Genomic DNA, 21,452 nt, shown 5'->3' with positions numbered 1-21,452 from the left:
CTGTCTGTCTTCAACTGAAGCTCCCATGTGTGGACGGCAGACCTGTCCCACAGAGTCGTGGCCTATCTGAATTCACGGAACGTTGCCTTCACCATCCCCAGCCTGCAGGTGTGTATCTGAGACCCGTCCCAGTGTTCTCCTCTCAGTGCTCAGGGGTTGCAAACTCAGAGGCCAGGTAAGTCAGAGAAGTGGGCTAGGTGGAGTCTTCACTTCACTAGTCTTCACTTCCACAAAGAAACATGTTCTGTCCAGTGTTTTTTGAAACGTGATATAAGCTCCTTTGTCTCTCTTTCATTTTTCCACTTTTGATGGAGACATGGTGTATTAGAGCAGCAGTCCCCGACCGTTTTGGCACCAGGGAGCGGTTTCATGGAGGACAGTTTTTTCCATGGATTGGGATCGAGGGGATGGTTTCGGGATGACTCAAGTGCATTACATTTATCGTGCACTTTATTTCTGTTGTTATTACATTGTCATATATAATGAAGTAAGTGTAGAACTCACCATAATGTTGACAGGAGGCGGAGCTCAGGCGGTAATGCGAGTGATGGGGAGCGGCTGTAAATACAGATGAAGCTTTGCATGCTTGCCCGCCGCTCACCTCCTGCTGTGCGACTTGGTTCCTGTCGGGCCACAGATCGGTAGTGGTCCAAGGTCACGGACTGGTATTAGAGTATAGGCTGAGCTACTCTAACAAAGAGACCATAGATTGCAGCAGCTCAAACAATTTAGTTTACTTCTATCTCATAGAATAGTCCAGGGCTAGGTGGGAGGTCCAGAGAGGAGAGACAGCTCTACTTCAAAAGGCCATCGAGGGGCCTGGGTTCCTTCTGTCTTATTGCTTTGTCATCATCTAGGAGGTGGTTGCCCACATGATTGAAACAGCACATCCATTCTCCAACCCAGAGAGGGTGTGGTGGGAAAGAGGAAGTGAAGGCTGAATGGCCTCTCTTTAAGGATGTGACCTGCAAGTTGCATACTTCTTCCTGCTCACGTTTCATTGGCTCACAGTCCACAGTCACATCTTACTGCAGAGGAGCAAGAGAGGCCATGTACCCAGCTAAAACTTATGGGATTCTGTTCCCAAAATAATTACAAGAGAGTGGACCTTTGGGTATAATTATCAGTCTCTCAATCATGGGTCCAAGAAATATTTTTCTTCCCTTTTAACTCTACTAGAAGAAAAACAGTAGCACAAACATGTAAATGGATGGCAGTGGATATTTGCCTTGGGGAACAATAGGGCCTGGTGGGGACTGCGGTGAATTGGCCAGCACATGCCTCATTAGCGTAATCTGTAGCCCAGGGCGTTTTGTTTTGCCTTTACCAATACACTGTGAATAGCACAGAAAATTGAGACAACATTCTTTCAGATTTCAAAGACTATTATTTGATTCAGCAAAGAAGTCATGTCATTGACGAATGAAGTTCTGACATACGTCTTTTTTGTTTCGGTTTTTACTTACCTTATAGTGAAGTTGAAAGTGTCAACCAACGTTCATGTGAGAACGACACTCAGAAGCCTGGTTGTTATCCATTTACCAGGACACCCACTAGGTGAAGGTGGCTGGTGGCCTCATGGCATCTGCTTTCTTCGCCATGTTCATCTGTGCAATCTGAAGAGAAGTGATGCCTGCCCTTTCTCTCTAGCAGTAGGGTTTCTCACAAAATGTGTATATTTTAACCTGATTAGGAGCTATACTACCTCTCTTCCTATTTGTATATTCATTTATTCATTTAATATCTACTTATCCAGCCTCTATTCTCTGCCAGGCACAGTTCTAGACACTGGAGACTCAGGAGAACAGGCGGTCACATTACTACCCACGTGGGCCTTTCATTCTAAGGGGAGAGACACTGAGTAAACATTCAACTCATTCAGGGCAGAGAATAATGGCTGGTGCTTACTGAGAACACTTTACATCATCATTTCATCATTTACTCCTCATGACCTAGGATTAATTCTTACTTACATAGTAAGTTTGACTGTTGTTCCCGCCTTTCAGCTGAGGCCCAGGGATACTGTTGCCCATTTATCAAATAAAAATACAGGTTTCCCAGTTAAATTTGACTTGCAGATGATCAACGAATACATTTTTTTAGTGTAAGTATGTCCCATGCAATATTTGGGATATACTTATGCTAAAAAATTATTCGTTTATCTGCAAGTCAAATTTAACTGGGCATCTTGTATTTCATCTAACCATCCTAGTTAAGGAACTTGCCCGAGGCCGTACAACTAGTAAGTGGCAAGGTGGGGATTTGCACACAGGTTATCTGGTGCTAGAGCTCACCTTTTGTCTGTGATGTCACATTATGCTACCTTTCTAGAGCACCTCTATTTAAGGAAGATTTAGAAAAGAATTCCCCAGATAGCAGAGGAAATCTCTTTCAGGAGAGGCTGCTGGCCTCTGCCCCTCACCCTGGAGGGGGTGCCACGGGGAGTTCATGCTGCCTGAAATTTGCTCCTGTGCTGGGGGCTTGGAGCATGGGAGAGGGTTTGAGCAGTGCCCATCTGGAAGTAGTAAACTTTCCGGGTAGAGGCCAGCTGCCCTGGACCTGAAACTTCAATCACCTGCAGGGACCAGGCAGGCCATGGGGAAATCAGCTACCTAGAGGGTGGTGAGCCAGAAGAGTAATTACTGTGAGCAGCTGTCCCTCTGCCTGTTGATTATTGCACAGAAGGGGATGTATGCCCAGCGTTGCCACTTCTTTGTGGCTTCCAAGAAAAGTTGGAAATTTGGATTTTTGTGAGGAATTCCATGAATTTTAAATGTTAGCAGCTCATAAAAAATTTTGGAGCCAATTCAACCAAACGTGTGCGGGCTGCCAGCTTGTGGTCTCTGCAGGGAATTAGGTGGCCAGGCTGGGCTGCTGGCCGTGGTGCTGACCACGTGCTCCTGTCCTGTCCTCACTGACTCTCCTAACGTTCCATATCCAGGCAGTCATGGAAAACCACCTGGAACAATGTTTGTACCAGCCCTGGAAACTGCTGGAGGACCTGAGGGGAACTGATGCTCAGCAATTCCGCACTGCCATGAAATGTCTCTTAGAAGACAAGAAGGACCGCTTGGTGAGGCTCTCTTGGCATCCTGGGAGCGGAGGACGTCCAGGGCCAGTTGGTGTTTGTCGAGTTGAATGGAATTGGGCCTCACTCAGGCCTGGGCCCTTCTTTATCTCTTCCTCCCTCCTTCTCCTTCTGCAAACTCCCTGGGACCTAGGTTTCCTCTCTTACTTTCTCCAAAGTTCAGATGAAGAGCCTTTTATGAGTACTAAGAAATGAGGGGTACTGAGGAGTCCCAGTAGTTTGGCTTCATAAACATCCATGAATGACTACTGTGCACCAGGGGACACTGGATTCAGAGACGAAAGACTGTCTCTGCCCTCAAGGAGCTTATGGTCCAGGGAGACCAAAAAACAGGAACAGAAAATTTCCACAAAATGAGGTTGGCAATGTAAGAGCAAAGAAAAGGCCTCTGAGACCCAGAGAACCCTTGGAATCAGAAAGGTGAGGTGTAGAGGTGGTTTTCTTTTCAGAGGCAGTTGAGTGTGGAGCAGTGTTTTCCAAAGGGAATTGAACCATTTAAACATTTTAATAATCATAAACTTACTTTAATGTCTGTTATTCAAATGCACATCAAAACTGTGAGTTTGGTGGAGATGTAATGTTCCCTTTTGAAATGAATTTAAGTTTTAAAAAGAGTCAGTTTAAAGTAAAAATATGAACTAAATAATAGTAAAGGCAATGCAAAGATATGGCAAAAATGAGGATGGTGGTCTTTGAAAATGATACTGATCAATGTTTACTGTGTGTCGGGTATTATTTTCAGGGAATGATCTGCAAGCCGTTTCTGTAAAGGGCCGGAGAGTAAATATTTTAGGCTTTGCAGGCCATACAATCTCTGTCACAACTACTCACCTCTGCTGTTGTAGCATCAAAGCAGCCGTAGATGGCAGGTCAATGCGTGGGTGTGGATGTGTTCCAATTAAACTTTATTTGCAAAAACAGGCAGTGGGTCAGATTTGACCTGTGGGCCCCATTTGCCAACACCGTACTAAGGGTTTAACAAACCTGGACCTATTGAATTGTCTCCAGGACCTTCTGAAACTAGGATAAATAGACTCTTACCATTTCAATATTCAGATGAGGAAACAGGCTTGGAGAGGTTGAGCAAGTAACCTCGGGTTACACAGCTTGAAAGTGGCAGATCTGGGCTTCCCTGGTGGCGCAGTGGTTGGGAGTCCGCCTGCTGATGCAGGGGACACGGGTTCGTGCCCTGATCGAGGAAGATCCCACATGCCGCGGAGCGGCTGGGCCCGTGAGCCATGGCCGCTGAGCCTGCGCGTCCGGAGCCTGTGCTCTTCAACGGGAGAGGCCACAACAATGAGAAGCCTGCGTACCGCAAAAAAAAAAAAAAAAAAGAAAGTGGCAGATCTGAGGTGGGAACCTGGGCTCCTGACTCTAGCTGTGAGCCCTCTGGCATCTGGTGAAGCCCATGGGCTCCATCTCAGAATAATGTGTTAAAATACAATGGATGACAAAGGAAGCTGATTCTATTGAAATACATTTATCAAAATACATAAGACAAAGTTAAGGGTACAGTAATTTATGTGCTTCTGTAACACATCCAATAACAAGATTTAGTGGCGGGTCTAATAGTTTCTGTAATTTTGAGGAAGTATTGAGTGTAAGTGAGATTTCAAGACATTTGCAGCAATGGTAGTGAGTTATGAAAGTTTGTGATTTCTAGTGATGACACATCAAAGGTTCTCCTGCCACCTTGCTGGCTTGCTGCCTACGTTCATCCCTGAAGGAGATGCCAGGGACCAATTCCATAGCACTGAAAAGGAGGATGCAGTTTCTCCCCAGTGTTCACAGATGCCCTAATACTATCCGCAGACCCTTGCCCAATAACCCCTAAGTTACACTCTTAGCCGCTGCGCTGTTTGGCCCCAACCGGGAATGACGTAAGTTAGGAAACACATGGGCGTGGTGAGAGGTGTGGGCTTGGACTCAGTACACTTGTTTCAGATCCCAGCTTTGTGCAGGTTTGGCCTGGTTAACTAGTCTCTCTTTTGTTCTCGTCACCTGTAATATTGAGTTTTTATAGCACGTAATGTTTGCCGAGTGTTCACTAGGTACCGGGCACTCTCCATTCATTATCTCCTTCAATTCTTATCTAGATCTAGGAGGTAGGCACTGATTTTATCTTCATTCAAGAGGAAGAAACTGAGACTTAAAAAAGATAAGTGATTTGGTCAAGGACACACACATGTAAGTGGAGGGCCTGGCATCTGAACCTAGGAATGTCTGACCCGCAGACCCATGGGGCTTAACCTATAGGACTGTTGTGAGAATTACAGGAGGTGATGCATGCTTGCTCCATGCTTGACACAGTGCCTGGAGTGTAGTCCATAGGCAGTAAATTGTGGTGGTTGTTTTTGGAGGGTGTGTTGGGTGAAGGACAGAGTCGTGTCCAGTCTGATTTTACCTACACCCTGTCAGTATTCCTGGGGTCTGTGGTTCAAAAGATTCATTCATTCGTTCATTCTAACAGGCTATTTCTCAATGTCTTCTAGGTACCAGGCATCCCACTTGGCACATGGCTTGGGCCCCAGCACTTTCCTGGCCCAACCTCAGCTACACACTGGAATCAGATGCCAGGGCTCCACCAGAGACCAGTTAAACCAGGCTCTATACAGTGGTGCTGGGGATCACCTCCCTAGTGATTCTGATGTGTAGCCAAGATTGAGATCCACTGGCTTGGAGGAAAGATAGGCCCATAAGCATCTCTAATGCATCATGGAGTTTGGTTCAAGATGCTGTTGGGAGCCCAGAGTGGAGGGAGATTTGATTTGACTTAAGTAGGACATCAGAGAAGACGTCACCAATGAAATGACAACTGAGCTTGGCCTTAAAGGATCAGCTGGATTTCTCTGGGAGAAGGAGGTGGAGAGGGGATGCCGGTTAGAGCAAGGGCCTGAGGTGTGACAGTCATGGTGTATCTGGAGAATGACAAGGTGCCTAGTGTGGGTGAAGCAGGTGAAGGCCTGGACTTTGTTCTTTAGGTGATGGAAAGGTCTAGAAGATTTGACATAGCAGCATGGTGTTTAACAGGGGTCCTGAATTTCACCACTGCTGCTAAGTGTGGTCTCTCCCAGTGTTTCCAAATCAAGAGGCAGCTCTCAAGACAAGCCTAACTTCTATCGTTCCTGTAGGAGCTGGATGACATCACTGTTGACTTGGGAGAGATTCGGAAACAAGCCTTGCAGAGCCCGGGCGTGAACCGTAGCCTGTTTCTCATCACACTGGAGAGGTGTTTCCAGGTGCTGAACCCCCTGGAGTGTGTGGAGATCCTGGGCAGGGTGCTAAGGGGCTCCTCAGGCCACTTTCTCCAGCCGGATATCACGGAGAGGCTCCCCCGGGACCTGCGTGAAGACGCCTTCAAGAACCTGTGAGTGTCCCCCTGCCCCCCAGAGTCTGTCCTGAGAAGTCAAGGAGGTAACGCATGAGGGAGGGGAGAAGGCAGGTGGGGACAGGTTAATATTCGAGGTCAGTTTAGAGATGGTTTGATTAAAACAGAGTCTCCCAAAGTTTAGTCATTCTGGTATCATCCTCACAATTTTTCCATACCTATATACCACCTGTATTATTATTAGTTCGTGTTTTTTAAAAGGAGATTCATTCTATTTACTTAAAAATATCTATTTTAAAAGTAAATATGGGACTTCCCTGGTGGCGCAGTGGTTAAGAATCCGCCTGCCAATGCAGGAGACATGGGTCCGATCTCTGGTCCGGGAAGATCCCACATGCCGCGGAGCAGCTAAGCCTGTATCCCACAACTACTGGGCCTGTGCTCTAGAGCCCGCGAGCCACAACTACTGAGCCCACGTGCTGCAACTACTGAAGCCCACGTGCCTGTGCTCTGCAACAAGAGAAGCCACTGCAATGAGAATCTTGTGCACCACAGCAACGAGTAGCCCCTGCTCGCCGCAACTAGAGAAAGCCCGCACACAGCAACGAAGACCCAATGCAGCCAAAAATAAATAAATGAATTTATTTTTAAAAAAGTAAATATGATACATGCTACTGTATATAAAAAAGATAACTTTTTATATACAGTATAGTACCCTGTATAGCACAGGGTACTATACTCAATATTTTGTAACAACCTATAAGGGGAAAGAATCTGAAAAAAATAGGTACATATTTATGTATAACAATCACTTTGCTGTACACCTGAAACTAACACAACATTGTAAATCAACTATACTTCATAAAAAATAAGTAAATAAATTTTAAAAAGTAAAGGGCTTCCCTGGTGACGCAGTGGTTGAGAGTCCGCCTGCCGATGCAGGGGACGCGGGTTCGTGCCCCGGTCCGGGAAGATCCCACATGCCGCAGAGCGGCTGGGCCTGTGAGCCATGGCCGCTGGGCCTGCGCATCTGGAGCCTGTGCTCTGCAATGGGAGAGGCCACAACAGTGAGAGGCCCGCGTACCGCAAAAAAAAAAAAAAAAAAAGTAAATATGGTATAATTACTGTAAATGGGAAACCAGTATCATTTGTCTTAAGTAATCATAAAAATAAATACAATATAAAAAACAAACCAGTGTCATTAAATCTTAGCTAGATATGTTGTTCTGAGCCTAGGACCTGTTCCCTTGGTTAAAAAAGGAGCTGAGTGTGTGTTGAAGACTCTCTAGCACTAAAGTGAGACTTCCACCTTGAGAGTCAGCAGGACTGACAGACACAGTTGGATCCAGAAGCTCAAATTACATCATCAGGAACATCTCTGGCTTTTTATCTCTCAGCTCTGCCCTCCTCTGTGTTGGCCTCACTCCCAGGCGGGCTCTCTCCATGAGGGAGCATGGGCACAGTTCCAAGTGGAGTCCTAGACCTGATTCTCATTGGTCCACACTGGGTCATGTGCCCATTCTTTTTTTTTTTTTTTGGCTGCGTCACTCAGCATGTGGGATCTTAGTTCCTCAACCAGGAGGGATCGAACCCACGCCCCCTGCAGTGGAAGTGTGGAGTCCCAACCACTGGGCCAGCAGCGAAGTCCCCGTGTCCCCATTCTTGAGCCGGTCACTGTGGCCAATGGGATCTTATATGCTGAATGGCTTAGATATGAGTCATAGTCCCACCCAAATGACATGGATCAAGATGGGGACATGGGGACTTTGCTGGTGGCCCAGACAAGTGTTGACAAGAGGGAGGAGTGGACACTTGACAGTCAAAACTCACAGCTGGCCAGCACAAAACTTTATGTAAACCCTGACAAGAGCCTGGGAGAAGGTTACAAGCCTTACAGAGAGAAAGACAACAGATCGATACAGAGAGAACGTTGCCCGACACCAGATTCTCATCACGAGGTGGGAGTCCAGAATATGGCCCCATTTCCCGTTTCTCGATGAGCATCATTTAATCCAACCTCTTCTTTCGCAGATGAAGAAACTGAAGCCCAAAGAGAGGACAGCGTCCCTTGAAGTGACCCCCTGGGGCTTGACTTAATTTGAACTCAAGCCAGTTCTTCTGAATCTCAGTTGTTTTTTTTTTTTTTTTGCGGTACGCGGGCCTCTTACTGTTGTGGCCTCTCCCGTTGCGGAGCACAGGCTCTGGACGCTCAGGCTCAGCAGCCATGGCTCACGGGCCCAGCCGCTCCACGGCATGTGGGATCTTCCCGGACCGGGTCACGAACCCGCGTCCCCTGCGTCAGCAGGCGGACTCTCAACCACTGCGCCACCAGGGAAGCCCTGAACCTCAGTTTTGACCTTTTCCTTCTCTACCCTCCCGTCCCCTACCCCTTGTGAGGATGATGTCAGTAAGCCCCACCCCCCATTCTTCAAATGAGGAAACTGAGGCACAGAGATTGTATAACTTGCTCTAGGTCAGACTGCTAGGGAATGATAGAGCCAGCATTTTTACAAATGGGCAAGCTTTCCCTTAAATAATGTAAACATCGTTTTTTCAGAATTATATCTATCTCCTGTCCCTTTCACGTACTGTGCTGTTCTGAAAAACAAAACAACAACCCAAAAAAGACAGAGAGAGAGAAAGAGAGAGAAAGAAGAAGAGGAAGAATAAGAACCAGGAGAAGAGGAGAAAGGAGGAAAAAAAAAACAACCGAGGAGAAGGAGGAAGAGAGGAGAAGAAGAAGAAAAGAAAGATACGGCAAGAAGATATTAAGATAGATTTAAGGGAAAGTTTGCCTCTTCATATATGAAATGACGGGGAGAGTGGTGAGGATAAACTTTAAGCTTAGAAAAGGGCAGATGGGTCATTTGCTGAATTGATTTTCAGTGGTGGTGGGTGGAGGTGAGGGAAGTTTTCCAGGATGAGTAGACTCAGCTATTTTGCAGGTATGAACTGGAGGGGCGATCAGTGCCAAATGCTGTGAAAGGTCAAGTCATATTTGGACCAAATGGGACTGCTGGGTATGGTGACAAGGAGCTCATTCAGGACTTGGGCCACAAGGAGTGGTGTGGTGATGAAGAAACCAGATGTCAGTGGCTTAAAAAGTGACTAAGACACTTTACGCCCATCAGGATATCTGTAATCAAAATGTCAGATAATAACGAGTGCTGACAATGACGTGGAGAAATCAGAACCCTCAGACACTGTTGGTGAGAAAGTGAAGTGGTACGGCTACTTTGGAAAATAGTCTGGAGTTCCTCAAAAGGCTAAGCATAGAGTTGCCATCGAACCCAGCAACTCCACTCCTGGGTCTATTCCCAAGAAAAATGAAATGTGTCACACAAACACTTATACATGAATGTTTACAGCAGCGTTATTTATAATAGACAAAAGGGGGAAACAACCCGTGTCCATCAACTGATGAACAGATAAACAAAATGTGGTATATTTGTACAACGGAACAGAATTTAGCCATAAAAAAATGAATTACTGATGCATGTTCCAACATGCATGAACCTTGAAGTCATCATGCCAAGTGAAAGAGGCCAGATACAAAAGTGACATATTATATGATTGCATTTATTGGAAATATCCAGAAGACGTAAATCTATAAAGAGAGAAAGTAGATTAGTGGTTTCTAGGAGTTGGGATGACTAGAAGTTCTGGGGTGATAGCTAAAAGGTAGGAGGTTTCTTTTTGAGGTACTTTAAAGGGTTCTAAAATTGATTGTGGTGATGGTTGTACAAGTCTGAGTATACTGAAAACCATTGAGTTGTATACTTTGTATGGTATAAGTTATATCTGAATAAAACTGTTACCAAAAAAAAAAAAGGACCTGGTGGTGAGGAAGTGAAGAAGAGTCTTTGGAAGGTATTTAACTGTGATGGGAAGAGGAGAAACAGGAAAATCTCTACATCTGTAGCAAGGGAGTGGGAAGGGCTTTTAACCAAAGATAGCTTTGTATACTTTTGTTGTTTGGACCCTGCCTGAAGGCCTTCATATTTGTTCCTTAATTGACACCTATGTGTACGTCATGTAGGTCTGTGGTGTTCAAAGATCTCTACGACCAAACCTCGGCCCATTCCCAGAGGGCTGTCTACTCCTGGATGACTGGGATTTTGCAGACATCCTCCAATGGCACTGGTGAGCCCAGGCTTTGAGGTGGGAACACTTTTTAGCGGGAGTCCATCCTTAAAAGTGATGCTTCATCTCTGCAGATAGGGATTTGATTTCATTGCCACTTAAGATTTTTAGCTCCCTCAGCTTCCAAAAAGTGTTTGATGTGGTTTATGGAAAAAACACATACCCCATTTCATCAGTGCATTTTTCACACGCTGAAGTCTCTGAAGTCAGCATCATCTGTATCCTACAATCAACACCGTGTCCAAGTTTAGCTTCTTAGTGGAACGTAAATAATGCTGGCACCTTAGATTCCATGAAAACTTGCTGTACTGCACAGCATGCGGGATCTTAGTGCCCAGGGATCGAACCCTGTAGTGGAAGCGAGGAGTCTTAACCACTGGACCGCCAGGGAAGTCCCTCAATGAAAACTTTTAGAATCAGGTTACAAGTTCAAAATCTGTGTTAAAAATCTGTATCAAAGTGGGACAAAATAGCTTTTTTTTTTTTGTTTTGCAGTACGCGGGCCTCTCACTGTTGTTGCCTCTCCCGTTGCGGAGCCCAGCCTCCGGACGTGCAGGCTCAGCGGCCATGGCTCATGGAACCAGCCGCTCCGCGGCATGTGGGATCTTCCCGGACCGGGGCATGAACCCGCGTCCTCTGCATCGGCAGGCGGACTCTCAACCACTGCGCCACCAGGGAAGCCCAAAATAGTTTTTTTTAAAAGAAAATATAGGCAATAAAGCACAGAAATTTAGTGCTAAGCTTCCTGCAACCGAAGCAGCAATAGGTCAGGAGTAATTTATTTGGCGGATGTTTGTTCAAAACCTACTATTTTCTAGAGTAGTGAAATTCATAGAGACAGAAAGTAGAGTGGTGGTTGCCAGGGGCCAGAGGGAGGAAGGAGTGGGGAATTACTATTTAATGAGTACAGAATTCCAGTTTTGCAAGATGAAAAAGCTCTGGAAATGGATGGTGGTGCTGGTTGCACAGCAAAGTGAATGTACTTAATGCCACCGAACTGTATACTTAAAAGTAGTTAAGGGGCTTGAGAGCCCGCCTGCCTATGCAGGGGACGCGGGTTCGTGCCGCGGTCCGGGAGGGTCCCACGTGCCGCGGAGCGGCTGGGCCCGTGAGCCATGGCCACTGGGCCTGCGTGTCTGGAGCCTGTGCTCCGCAACGGGAGAGGCCACAACTGTGAGAGGCCCGCGTATCGTTAAAAAAAAAAAAAAAGTAAAAAAAAAGTAGTTATGATAGTAAATTTTATGTTACGTGTATTTTACTGCAATTGAAAAAAAAGGAGAGAGAATGGCTATGTAGATTAGTAACGCAAACAATTTCACAGGTAGCTTCAACTTGTTGAATCTTTAATGTTAGTGATGTAAAGACAATAAACTTTTAAAACACCTAAAAAGAGCCTACTATGTGTCAGCCACTGGAGATACAAAGGAAAAGAAGACTAAGTCTTTGTTCTCATGGAGCTATAATTTTATTGTGGGAGAGTAGGTGGAGAAAACTTGTAAGCAAGTAAATAAAGAGAGAGAGAGAGAGGACACAAATACCGGTAACTGCTCTGCAGAAAATAAAAGGGATCAATGCCATGGAAAGGGTTACTGCTTTAGCCTAGAGCAGGGCTTGGCAAGTGTTTTCTGTAAAGGGCCAGAGTAAATTTGTAGGCTTTGTGGCCCTACAGTCTCTGTCTCAACTATCTGACTCTGATGTTGTAGCACAAAAGCAGCTCTAGACAGCAGATAAATAGGCATGGCTGTGTCCCAAGAGAACCTTATTTATGGACACTGACATTTGAATTTCATGTGATTTTCATGTGTCAGAAAATATTCGTCTTCTTTTGATTTTCCCTCAATCATTGAAAAAATGTAAAAACTGGGAACTTCCCTGGTGGCGCAGTGGTTGGGACTCCGCGCTCCCAATGCAGGGGGCCTGGGTTCGATCCCTGATCGGGGAACTGGATCCCACATGCATGCCGCAGCTAGGAGTTTGAATGCTGCAACTGAGGAGCTGGCAAGCCTCAACTAAGGAGCCCACGAACCGCAACTGCGACCCGGCACAGCCAAATAAATATTTTTTAAAAATGTAAAAACCAAGCTCGAAGGTGGGCTGGGTTTGGTTCACGGGCTGTAGTTTCTGACTGCTGGCTAAGGAGGCAGAGCAGAGCTCTCTGGGCAGGTGACATTTGGATTGAGACCAAAATGAGAAATGGGATCAGACGTGAGGCTCTGGAGGAAGAGCATTCCAGGCAGGGGAAGCAGCAAATACAAAGGCCCCGAGGTGGGAATGAGCTGCGTGTGTGTGGGAAACGTAGAAAGCTGGTGGCGGTGAAGTGTAGGGAGTGCCAATCAATCCTTTTCCTGGAATTCAGCTCTGAAGTTTGTATGTAAGAAGCATTAAACAATGGAATAAATGTCTTCCATGCGTAGCAGAATTCCCTCTGCCTGATGCATAGTGGTAGCCTCCAAAAAACTGAATCTCACACTAAGTGACCCTGAGAAATTCACTCAACTCACCCTCCAGACTCTAGACTTCCCTTAAGTCCTTGTTGCCAGAATTTAGTTGGAGACAGACTCTCCTAAAATTCCTATATGATACGTTTCATTATTAAGCTAAGTGAATTGAAATGAATTCTATTTGGACTTTAAACTTTTTTTTTCATGAAGTTCCTTGAGGTAACTGGAAATACTTTGGGCGTCAAACCGATCCCAAGTTTGGGGATCATTGGTCTGCAGAAATACAGTTCATGCTTAATAATTAATTAGAGGGACTTCCCTGGTGGCACAGTGGTTGAGAATCTGCCTGCCAATGCAGGGGACATGGGTTCGAGCCCTGGTCCGGGAAGATCCCACATGCCGCGGAGCTACTGAGCCCGCGTGCCGCAACTACTGAGCCCATGAGCCACAACTACTGAAGCCCATGCGCCTAGAGCCTGTACTCTGCAACAAGAGAAGCCACCGCAATGAGAAGCCTGTGCACCGCAACAAAGAGTAGCCCCCGCTCGCCGCAACTAGAGAAAGCTCGCATGTGGCAACGAACCCCAACGCAGCCAAAAAAAAAAAAAATTAATTAGAAATGAACAACTCAGCTTGTTTCCTGGTGAATTTAGTGGTTTCCCCACAGAATTCTCTAGGCTTCCAGGGCCACCCTTTCTTCTAATAACCAAGTCAAGTGTCCAGAGTCCCCATCGAGAGGATCACAGGTGTTTACCTGTGCTCACCACAACAGCTCTGATTCCTGGGCTGGGGGAGGGCACCCTCTTGTCCCTGTGACTTGGCCCAGGCACCAGCTGACTTCACTGTCTCCTCTGGGCATCAGCCATTGCCCACGGCTTGCTGCAACAGCTCTTGGTGACTGATTCACTGCACCCTATAACGGCTCCTCTGCTTTTTTCATTTCCCCAAAATGCTACCAACACAGTGGTGTTCTGTGTAAATCTTTTACTGGAGGATTAGGGGCAATGGCAGCCAATTCTAGTTCACTGAAACTTGAAGTTGGATCCTGGCCACGATTGTTCTTAAAGCCCCACTGACATTTGCTGATGGGGAATTTCAAATGCCTGAACGGAATTATAGAGTCCTCTGGGAATTGAGAGAAGGGAGAACACTGCTGCTGGCTGAGGAGATGAGAGAAGGCTTTAAGAAAGGAAACACTTGGAAGCTGAAGAGTTAGGGGAAAGGCATTCTAGCTGATGAGAAGGGCCCAAGAGAGTAAAGATTTGGAGACCATTTGGGGTGCATATGAGGAAGGTTTGGCTCATGTACATGGTGATAATAAGGAAGATAAGGATTGTTACTGGTAGTAATAAAAGAGTCAAATATATTTCAAGTTAGTAACTAACTAAAAATAAAACTGTATTTTGTGGTCTTAAGTATTAAAAAAATAATCTGCATTTCTAACAAGTTCCCAGGTGATACTGAGGCTGCTGGTTCAAGGGCCGCTCTATTGAGTAACGAAGTGGTAGACGCCTGTCATGGCCTGTGTGTAGTGTAGCATCTCATAAGTAGGGGGCTCTCAAAAGATGGTTGTGGAATGAATTAATAAATGCAAAGAGGAGTCCTGACATCAAAGATCTTTTGACAATCATATACCAGTGCACAGTCTTTTATTAATTTTTACTTATTTGTCCACTTATTTATTTTTTGCAGATGACTCTGTTTCATGGGTCAGTGCAGAAAACTTATGGATTTTGGGCAGATATATGGTTCACCTATCCTTTGAAGAAATTATGAATATTAGTCCTATAGAAGTAAGTTGGAAAAGTTCATTTACATGTTCCCATCGCTGATACTTCTGGGGTAAGGTGTATTCTAAACCTCTCACATTCAGCCAGCTAGTCAAGGTGCCCTGGGAAAGGAACACCCACCTCAGCTCGACATAACTTGAGCATCTAAAGAAAATTCCTGGAATAAGACCTCAAGCAGTCAGTCACTGGATTGTGTTCTAGTGTAGAAAAGCTAAGAAAAGAAAAAGGATTGTGGACTGTTAAGATAGCTCTGATGTGAAAAAACATGATCTATCAATGTTGGCTACGTACCAAAAATCATCTAAGGGTATTTTTGTACTCAAGAAAGGCCAAGGACAATAACTGTAGAGTTTCCGGTCCTTGGAAGCACGAACGCAAATGAAAAGCGATGTGGATTAATAGCTACTTCTATTTATGGTTACTTCTTTTGATACCTACTTCAGCATGTGTGATGATTGGATTTTAACTCTAGAGTTTACAGTGGAGAAATACACATATTCGAGGTTACTTAACTCACCCGTCAGGTGTCTTTCTCCTTCTGATGTTGGCTCGATGACACTAAAATCCCGGGGGTAGCCTGATTTTAGAATGCAGCCTCCAAAGAATGCTGCCAACAGGGAGGCATTTGTAAGCAGTTTGGGACTTGCCACCAGTTTTTATCCTGTGTGCCCTAACTTTCTGCTGGCCAGTGAGAGAAGTGTTTGCATCAAATGACTGGCTTTTTCAAGGACCGATTGACCCAACAATATCTGGTTGTTGTGAAACCAGAGGCAGAACGCGGTTTCTCTTTTTACCTGGGAGGCTGGAAATATTTCAAATGTCTCTCAATTTTATAATTCCCAGTTATAAAATGGATTAAACTGCCATTTTACTCTCCAAAAGAAGTTGAGTGAATTTCAGGAAGTCGATGGAGGTTAAATTCTTAGGAAACTGGGCCCCTAGCAGGGAATTTCTGAGATTCAGATGCCATTTGCACCATTTCTTCATCTTCTAAAAATGTAGAGAAGGGAGGTGAAGCCACAGAGTGCCAATGCTACGAGGGAATTTCATATGGACGGAGAGTACAATTCTTGAGGGAGAGACAACTTTTTGAGATTTAAGCACAGAATAACCATGCGTTGAAATATTGGAGACTTCAGTGCAAAAAAGTGAACAAGAATAGAAAGAATCTGAATAGCATATTTAGTAAAGTTGAATATGTGATATATATTTGCATTATATAGGTGTATTATGTAAACATACATTTACATATATATTATATACATATATTCAACTTTGTATCTTACAAAGAGAACACACTCTTTTTTATCACCTGAGGGTCATTTATAAACTGACTCATCTATTAAAAAAATTCCGATTCCCCAAAACAAACAATTTATGGACCATATTCTCTGACCTCGATAAAGCAAATCTAGAAATAACTGTGCAAATATTAGCTTTAAAAAAGTTCAACTGCTCAGATAGTAAAAACAAACAAACAAACAAAAAACTTTCCTAAATAACAGTTGGATTGAAGAGTAAACTAAAGCAGCAGTTACAGACCATTAAGAAATCAATGACACCTATGGTTACCAAAGGGGAGAGGGGGTGGGAGGCATAAATTGGGAGTTTGGAATTAGCAGATACAAGTTACTATATATAAAATAGATAAACCACAAGGTCCTACTGTATAGCACAGGGAACTGTATTCAATGTCTTTTAATAAACTATCATAGGGAAAAAGAGAAATCAATGAAAATGAGAAATGGGCACCTCCAAGTGCCAAGTGTAGGGCACAGCACAGACCAGCAGGGCGGGGCTGCACGGGGCCACTTCATTCCTCCACACTGATCTTCCTGTCCTTGTCCACCAGATTGGGCTGTTTATCAGCTATGACAACGCCACCAAGCAGCTGGACACGGTTTATGACATCACACCTGAACTGGCCCAGGCATTTCTGGAGAGAATCAGCTCCTCCAACTTTGATGTGAGGAATACCTCTACCATCCACAGGCAAGGGGCGTGGGCGTTGGGCCCTTGGAGCTGTTTCCCAAGATGCCATCTAAGCATCAGCTTCCTCTGAGCAGCAAAAGACCCGGGGAGGAAAGGGAGGTGGCTGGTCCATGTCTTTGGAGAGTTCCATGTCTTTGTGCATGTGAGGGAGGTGTTTCCCCAAAGAGACCCCTTTCAAGAGGTTGTGAAGTGGGGAAGAAAACAGATGCTTTTTAAGCATCTCCTATGTGCCAGACATTTTATATAACCTTATCAAGCGCTAAGATTCCAGCTCTGGGCACGAAAATGGAACATTTTAACTAGTACTCCATCCATTCTAAGGTAAATGTGTAACTTCCAAGAGGTTGGGTTGAGTATTGGAAATAGCTTATGGGTCCCCATGTCTGTGAACCCCTTGTTATCCAGACTCTCAGGTGGGGAGCCCTGGGATGAGATCAGCTCTAGAATTCAGTGATTGTAACATGATCCCCCAGAACCATTTCCAGCAGGGGAGGGCCAGGAGCTGCACACCTGGTGACCCCAGAAAGGGTTTGAATGTTGGGGTGTGTGTGCAGTGGGGAGGGCTGACGGGCACTGTTCACCCATCTTCTCTCCATCTCCCAGGGCCTTACTGTCACAGTGCTTTCTCTGACATTAGCACATGACCTTACATTTTTCAAAGCACTTGCAGAGAATGTTCTCATATAAAACTCTTACACCGGGGCTTCCCTGGTGGCGCAGCGGTTGAGAGTCCGCCTGCCGATGCAGGGGACACGGGTTCGTGCCCCGGTCTGGGAAGATCCCACATGCTGCGGAGCGGCTGGGCCCGTGAGCCATGGCCGCTGAGCCTGTGCGTCCGGGGCCTGTGCTCCGCAGCGGGAGAGGCCACAACACTGAGAGGCCCGCGTACCGCAAAAACAAACAAAAAACTCTTACACCTTCTTGGCTTATCCTTAGTAATTTTCACCATTAGCATGGCTTCCATTTTTTTTTTTTTATAGTTACACCAAAAATAGCTTAGCTGTTAAGAATATGGGACCTGGAACCAGACTTCCTGGGTTTAATCCTGGCTCTGCCACTTACAAGTTGTGTGATCTTGGCCATGTTACTGTCCCTCTCTGTGCCTCCATTTTCCCATCTGTAAAATGGGAGCTACTAAGCTGCCTACCTCATTAAGACCCTTGTAAAGATTAAGAACATCTGCACAATACGGGGATGTATGTATACGTATAGCTGATTTGCTTTGTTATACAGCAGAAACTAACAAACCATTGTAAAGCAATTTTACACCAATAACGATGTTAAAAAGAAAAGAACAGGGCTTCCCTGGTGGCGCAGTGGTTGAGAGTCCGCCTGCCGATGCAGTGGACACGGGTTCGTGCCCCGGTCCGGGGGGATCCCACATGCCGCGGAGCGGCTGGGCCCGTCAGCCATGGCCGCTGAGCCTGCGCGTCCGGAGCCTGTGCTCCGCAACGGGAGAGGTCACAACAGTGAGAGGCTCGCGTACCGCAAAAAAAAAAAGAAAAGAACATCTGCAAATAGTAAGTGGTCAAGAAATATTAGTTATCCTTAACATGGTTATTAATATTCACTCTTCACTTCTTCTGAGTCGTCTTTTTTCATCAGATACACTTTCAGATCCTTTCCCTGGCCTGGTTGCTTTCCGGTGGACATGTCTGAGAGTGTCAGTGTCTGATCATGATCGACCAGGTGGTCCAGCCATGCTAAGTAGATTTCATACTAATGCTAAGAGCATCCACTGATGAAGTGCTTAGTATCCACCAGGAAGTATGCTAATTAGTTGGTATGCCTTTTCTCATTTACCTCTCACAGTATTCCTCATTCCTTCATTCATCATATTTAAGGAAGCCTCCCCATTAAAAGCTTAGAGAGGCAGGGCCGCCCTGTACAGTAGTACAGAGTATGCACTGCACAGCCATGTGCTGCAGGCTTTCAGAGAAGTTAAGCAACTCGCTACAGGCCAGATGTCTCGTAGAGCTGGGCTTCAAACTCCAGTTGGCCTGAAGCTATGTTCTTTAACCACTAGATGCAGTGCTCCCCGTGAGACCAGGATTCAAATCCCATCTCTGCTCCTACGTTGTTCTGCCTTGTGTGTTTTTTTTTAAGGAGTAAATTATTTTATTCAATTCAATAGATTTTTTTTCATTAAGAAGTTTATTTATTAAAAAGTTTTTTAAAGCATCTTTATTGGAGTATAACTGCTTTACAGTGGTGTGTTTCTGCTGTATAACGAAGTGCCTCTTGTGTTTCTTCCCTTTTGAAGTCACCATCATCTGGTGATGCGGGTTGGAAATAAACCTCTGCCTCCGGGAATCCCTCAGGGTGGACAAAGCCCTTATCTCTGAGTGGAAAATTGGGGTTTTTCTGTGGCTAATTGAGCACATGCTTTCCTTGTGCCCCTTATTGCCTCAGGAGGAGAGATAGCAGAGTTGGTTGGATCTAGATTTAAGGCCCGGCACCACTACTTGCCTTGGGCAAGTCATTTGATCTCTCTGAGTCTCAGTTGACCCTTCTGTGAGATGGGGCTAATGAGAGCACCTACCCTGCAGGGCTGTGATGAGATAATCCAGGTAAAGGCACAGTACCTGGTACGCGGCAGCTGCTATGATGGTGACCTCTCGGTTCTAACTGGGGTGGGGCTGCGGCTGTGGCCCCCAGCTCTGCGCCCTCCACCAGCATCCCTTGTCTTCTCACACAGGCTGGGGCTGCTGGTTTGTTTCTACGATGACCTGGAGCTGCTGGACGCCGCTGTGGCCCAAGTCCTCCTTCACCAGATGATCAAGTGCAGCCACCTGAGGGGCTTCCAGGCTGGTGTTCAGAAGGTGCAGAAGGGCTACAGGGCCCCGGAGCCTCAGCATCAGTTTCACTAGCCAGAGAAATGGGAAGAACAGTCTTGCCTGGCCTTTGAGAGAAAACATGTAGGGTTTATCAAGATCTAGGTCTAGCCTCGCAGGTGGTATCTCAAACACTGGGGTGAGCTTAAAATGGGAAGAAACCACAAAAAACGGTAGGAAAAGCTTGAATAGATCAAAGTTCAATCAGAGCGGCCACTTCAAACTTAAATGTGCATAAGGTTGCTTGGGGATCTTAAACGCAGATTTAAGGTCTGGGTGGGGCCCGAGACTCTGCATTTCTAACAAGCTTCCAGGCGATGCTGAAGCTGCTGGACTGGTGACCATGAATGGCATAGCGAGGAGATACAGCAGTGGTTCTCGAACCTGGTTCTATGTTAGTGGCACGCCCCTCCCCCAGGCTCTACCCCCCAGAGATTCTTGTGTCATTGGTCTGGGCTGTGGCCTCAGATGCAGCCAGGGTGGAGAGCACTGGAATGGAATGTATTTGCTGAGTTCCTAGACCAAGGTTTTGGACCAATAGGCACATGGGGACTGTCTCATTTCCCTCCTCACTCCATCTCTGTCTCCTTTCTTCCCTTAAAGCCTTAATTCTGCCCGGCTTCTCTCACTTCTTTTTGTCTTTCTCATTGTTTTAATTGAAAAGATGACATGAGAGCAGTATTCGAGAAAGTTTGATAACATCGTCAATAATTCCACAGCAGTTTCTCACACATCACAAAACCCTCGGTCCCATTTGGCACTTTACATAGTAGGCATTGTCTTGGTCGGTGCGTATTTTTGTTTTCCAGGAAGAGCATCCTTCCCAAGCAAGCTTGAGCAAAAATAAGAAAATAAATGTACTTTAAGGTCACAGGGGTAGCTGTGACCAAGAAGAAAGTCAGATACAATGAGATATGAGAAAACCCTTTGGATCATCTAGGTCAGTACTCAAACCTGAGGACGCATTAGAATCACCTGGAGGGCTTGTTAAAAACAGCTTGAAAACATACCCACATCCAGAGCCTCTGATTCAGGAGGTCTGGGGCGGAGCCTGAGAACCTGCATTTCTAACAACTTCCCAGGTGATGCTGATACTACTGGTCAAGGACCACACTTTGAGAACCACTGCTGTAGGCCTTTTGCAGATGTGGGAGCCAGCTTTAGGGAAGGGGAGCTGCTGAATTTGGAGAAAGCCAGGAACTGTGACAGCTGTTTCTTTCACTTTACTCTGCTGCCCCCAAGTGGCCATCTAGAACACTCGCGTACATTCGTCTGACATGAAGATACGGTTTGTGCGAGTTCAGGTGTTAAAACGTGAACCGTTCTCATTTTTTTGTACAGAGGTCACGTTGCAATAGATGAGTTTATCACCTTCTGTACCGGAAGCAGTTGGGAAGCACACTTGACTATAGCTAGACAGGCATGTTACAAAAAATAATGAAGGGGATCACAGAAATATGAAAACCTGTAACACATAACTTTAAATGAAAAATATAGAGCAGAAAATTGCACTTGTGTTCATGTTACAACTATGTGAAGACTACATGCTACAGTTTATTTATAAAGGCATAAGAAGTTTTGGAAACATATACACCCAATTGCTAATCATAGTAATTTTTTGAGGTAAGATTTTCAGGAGACTTTCACTTTCTTGTTACTGTTGAGAATTATTTTTACATAGATTATATATTATTATGAACCCCCCCCCCCCAGCTATTTCATGAAAGGAAAGCAACCATACAGACAGGATATAGAGTTCAAGGTCATAAAAAGAAAATAGTTGCTACGGGAGTGTGGCTGAGTTACGGGTGAAGTGAACAAAATTTCCTTCTGCCA

At 45.4% G+C, this 21,452-nt stretch overlaps 1 protein-coding gene across 1 annotated transcript in view; it reads left to right on the top strand.

Annotated features, from left to right (window-relative positions):
• Positions 1 to 21,452, top strand: part of OTOA (otoancorin) — a 60,048-nt gene that overhangs the window by 2,208 nt on the left and 36,388 nt on the right. Inside the window, exons 5-11 of the mRNA XM_065892388.1 lie at positions 21 to 108; positions 2,942 to 3,073; positions 6,220 to 6,455; positions 10,456 to 10,559; positions 14,693 to 14,793; positions 16,643 to 16,782; positions 19,481 to 19,604. Of these exons, the coding sequence (XP_065748460.1) occupies positions 21 to 108; positions 2,942 to 3,073; positions 6,220 to 6,455; positions 10,456 to 10,559; positions 14,693 to 14,793; positions 16,643 to 16,782; positions 19,481 to 19,604 (925 nt within the window). The remainder of the gene's footprint in view (positions 1 to 20; positions 109 to 2,941; positions 3,074 to 6,219; positions 6,456 to 10,455; positions 10,560 to 14,692; positions 14,794 to 16,642; positions 16,783 to 19,480; positions 19,605 to 21,452) is intronic.

This window comes from Phocoena phocoena, chromosome 15, assembly GCF_963924675.1.
Source record: "Phocoena phocoena chromosome 15, mPhoPho1.1, whole genome shotgun sequence".
In the NCBI taxonomy this organism is placed as follows: domain Eukaryota; kingdom Metazoa; phylum Chordata; class Mammalia; order Artiodactyla; family Phocoenidae; genus Phocoena; species Phocoena phocoena.
This window is presented reverse-complemented; position numbering and strand designations above follow the sequence as displayed.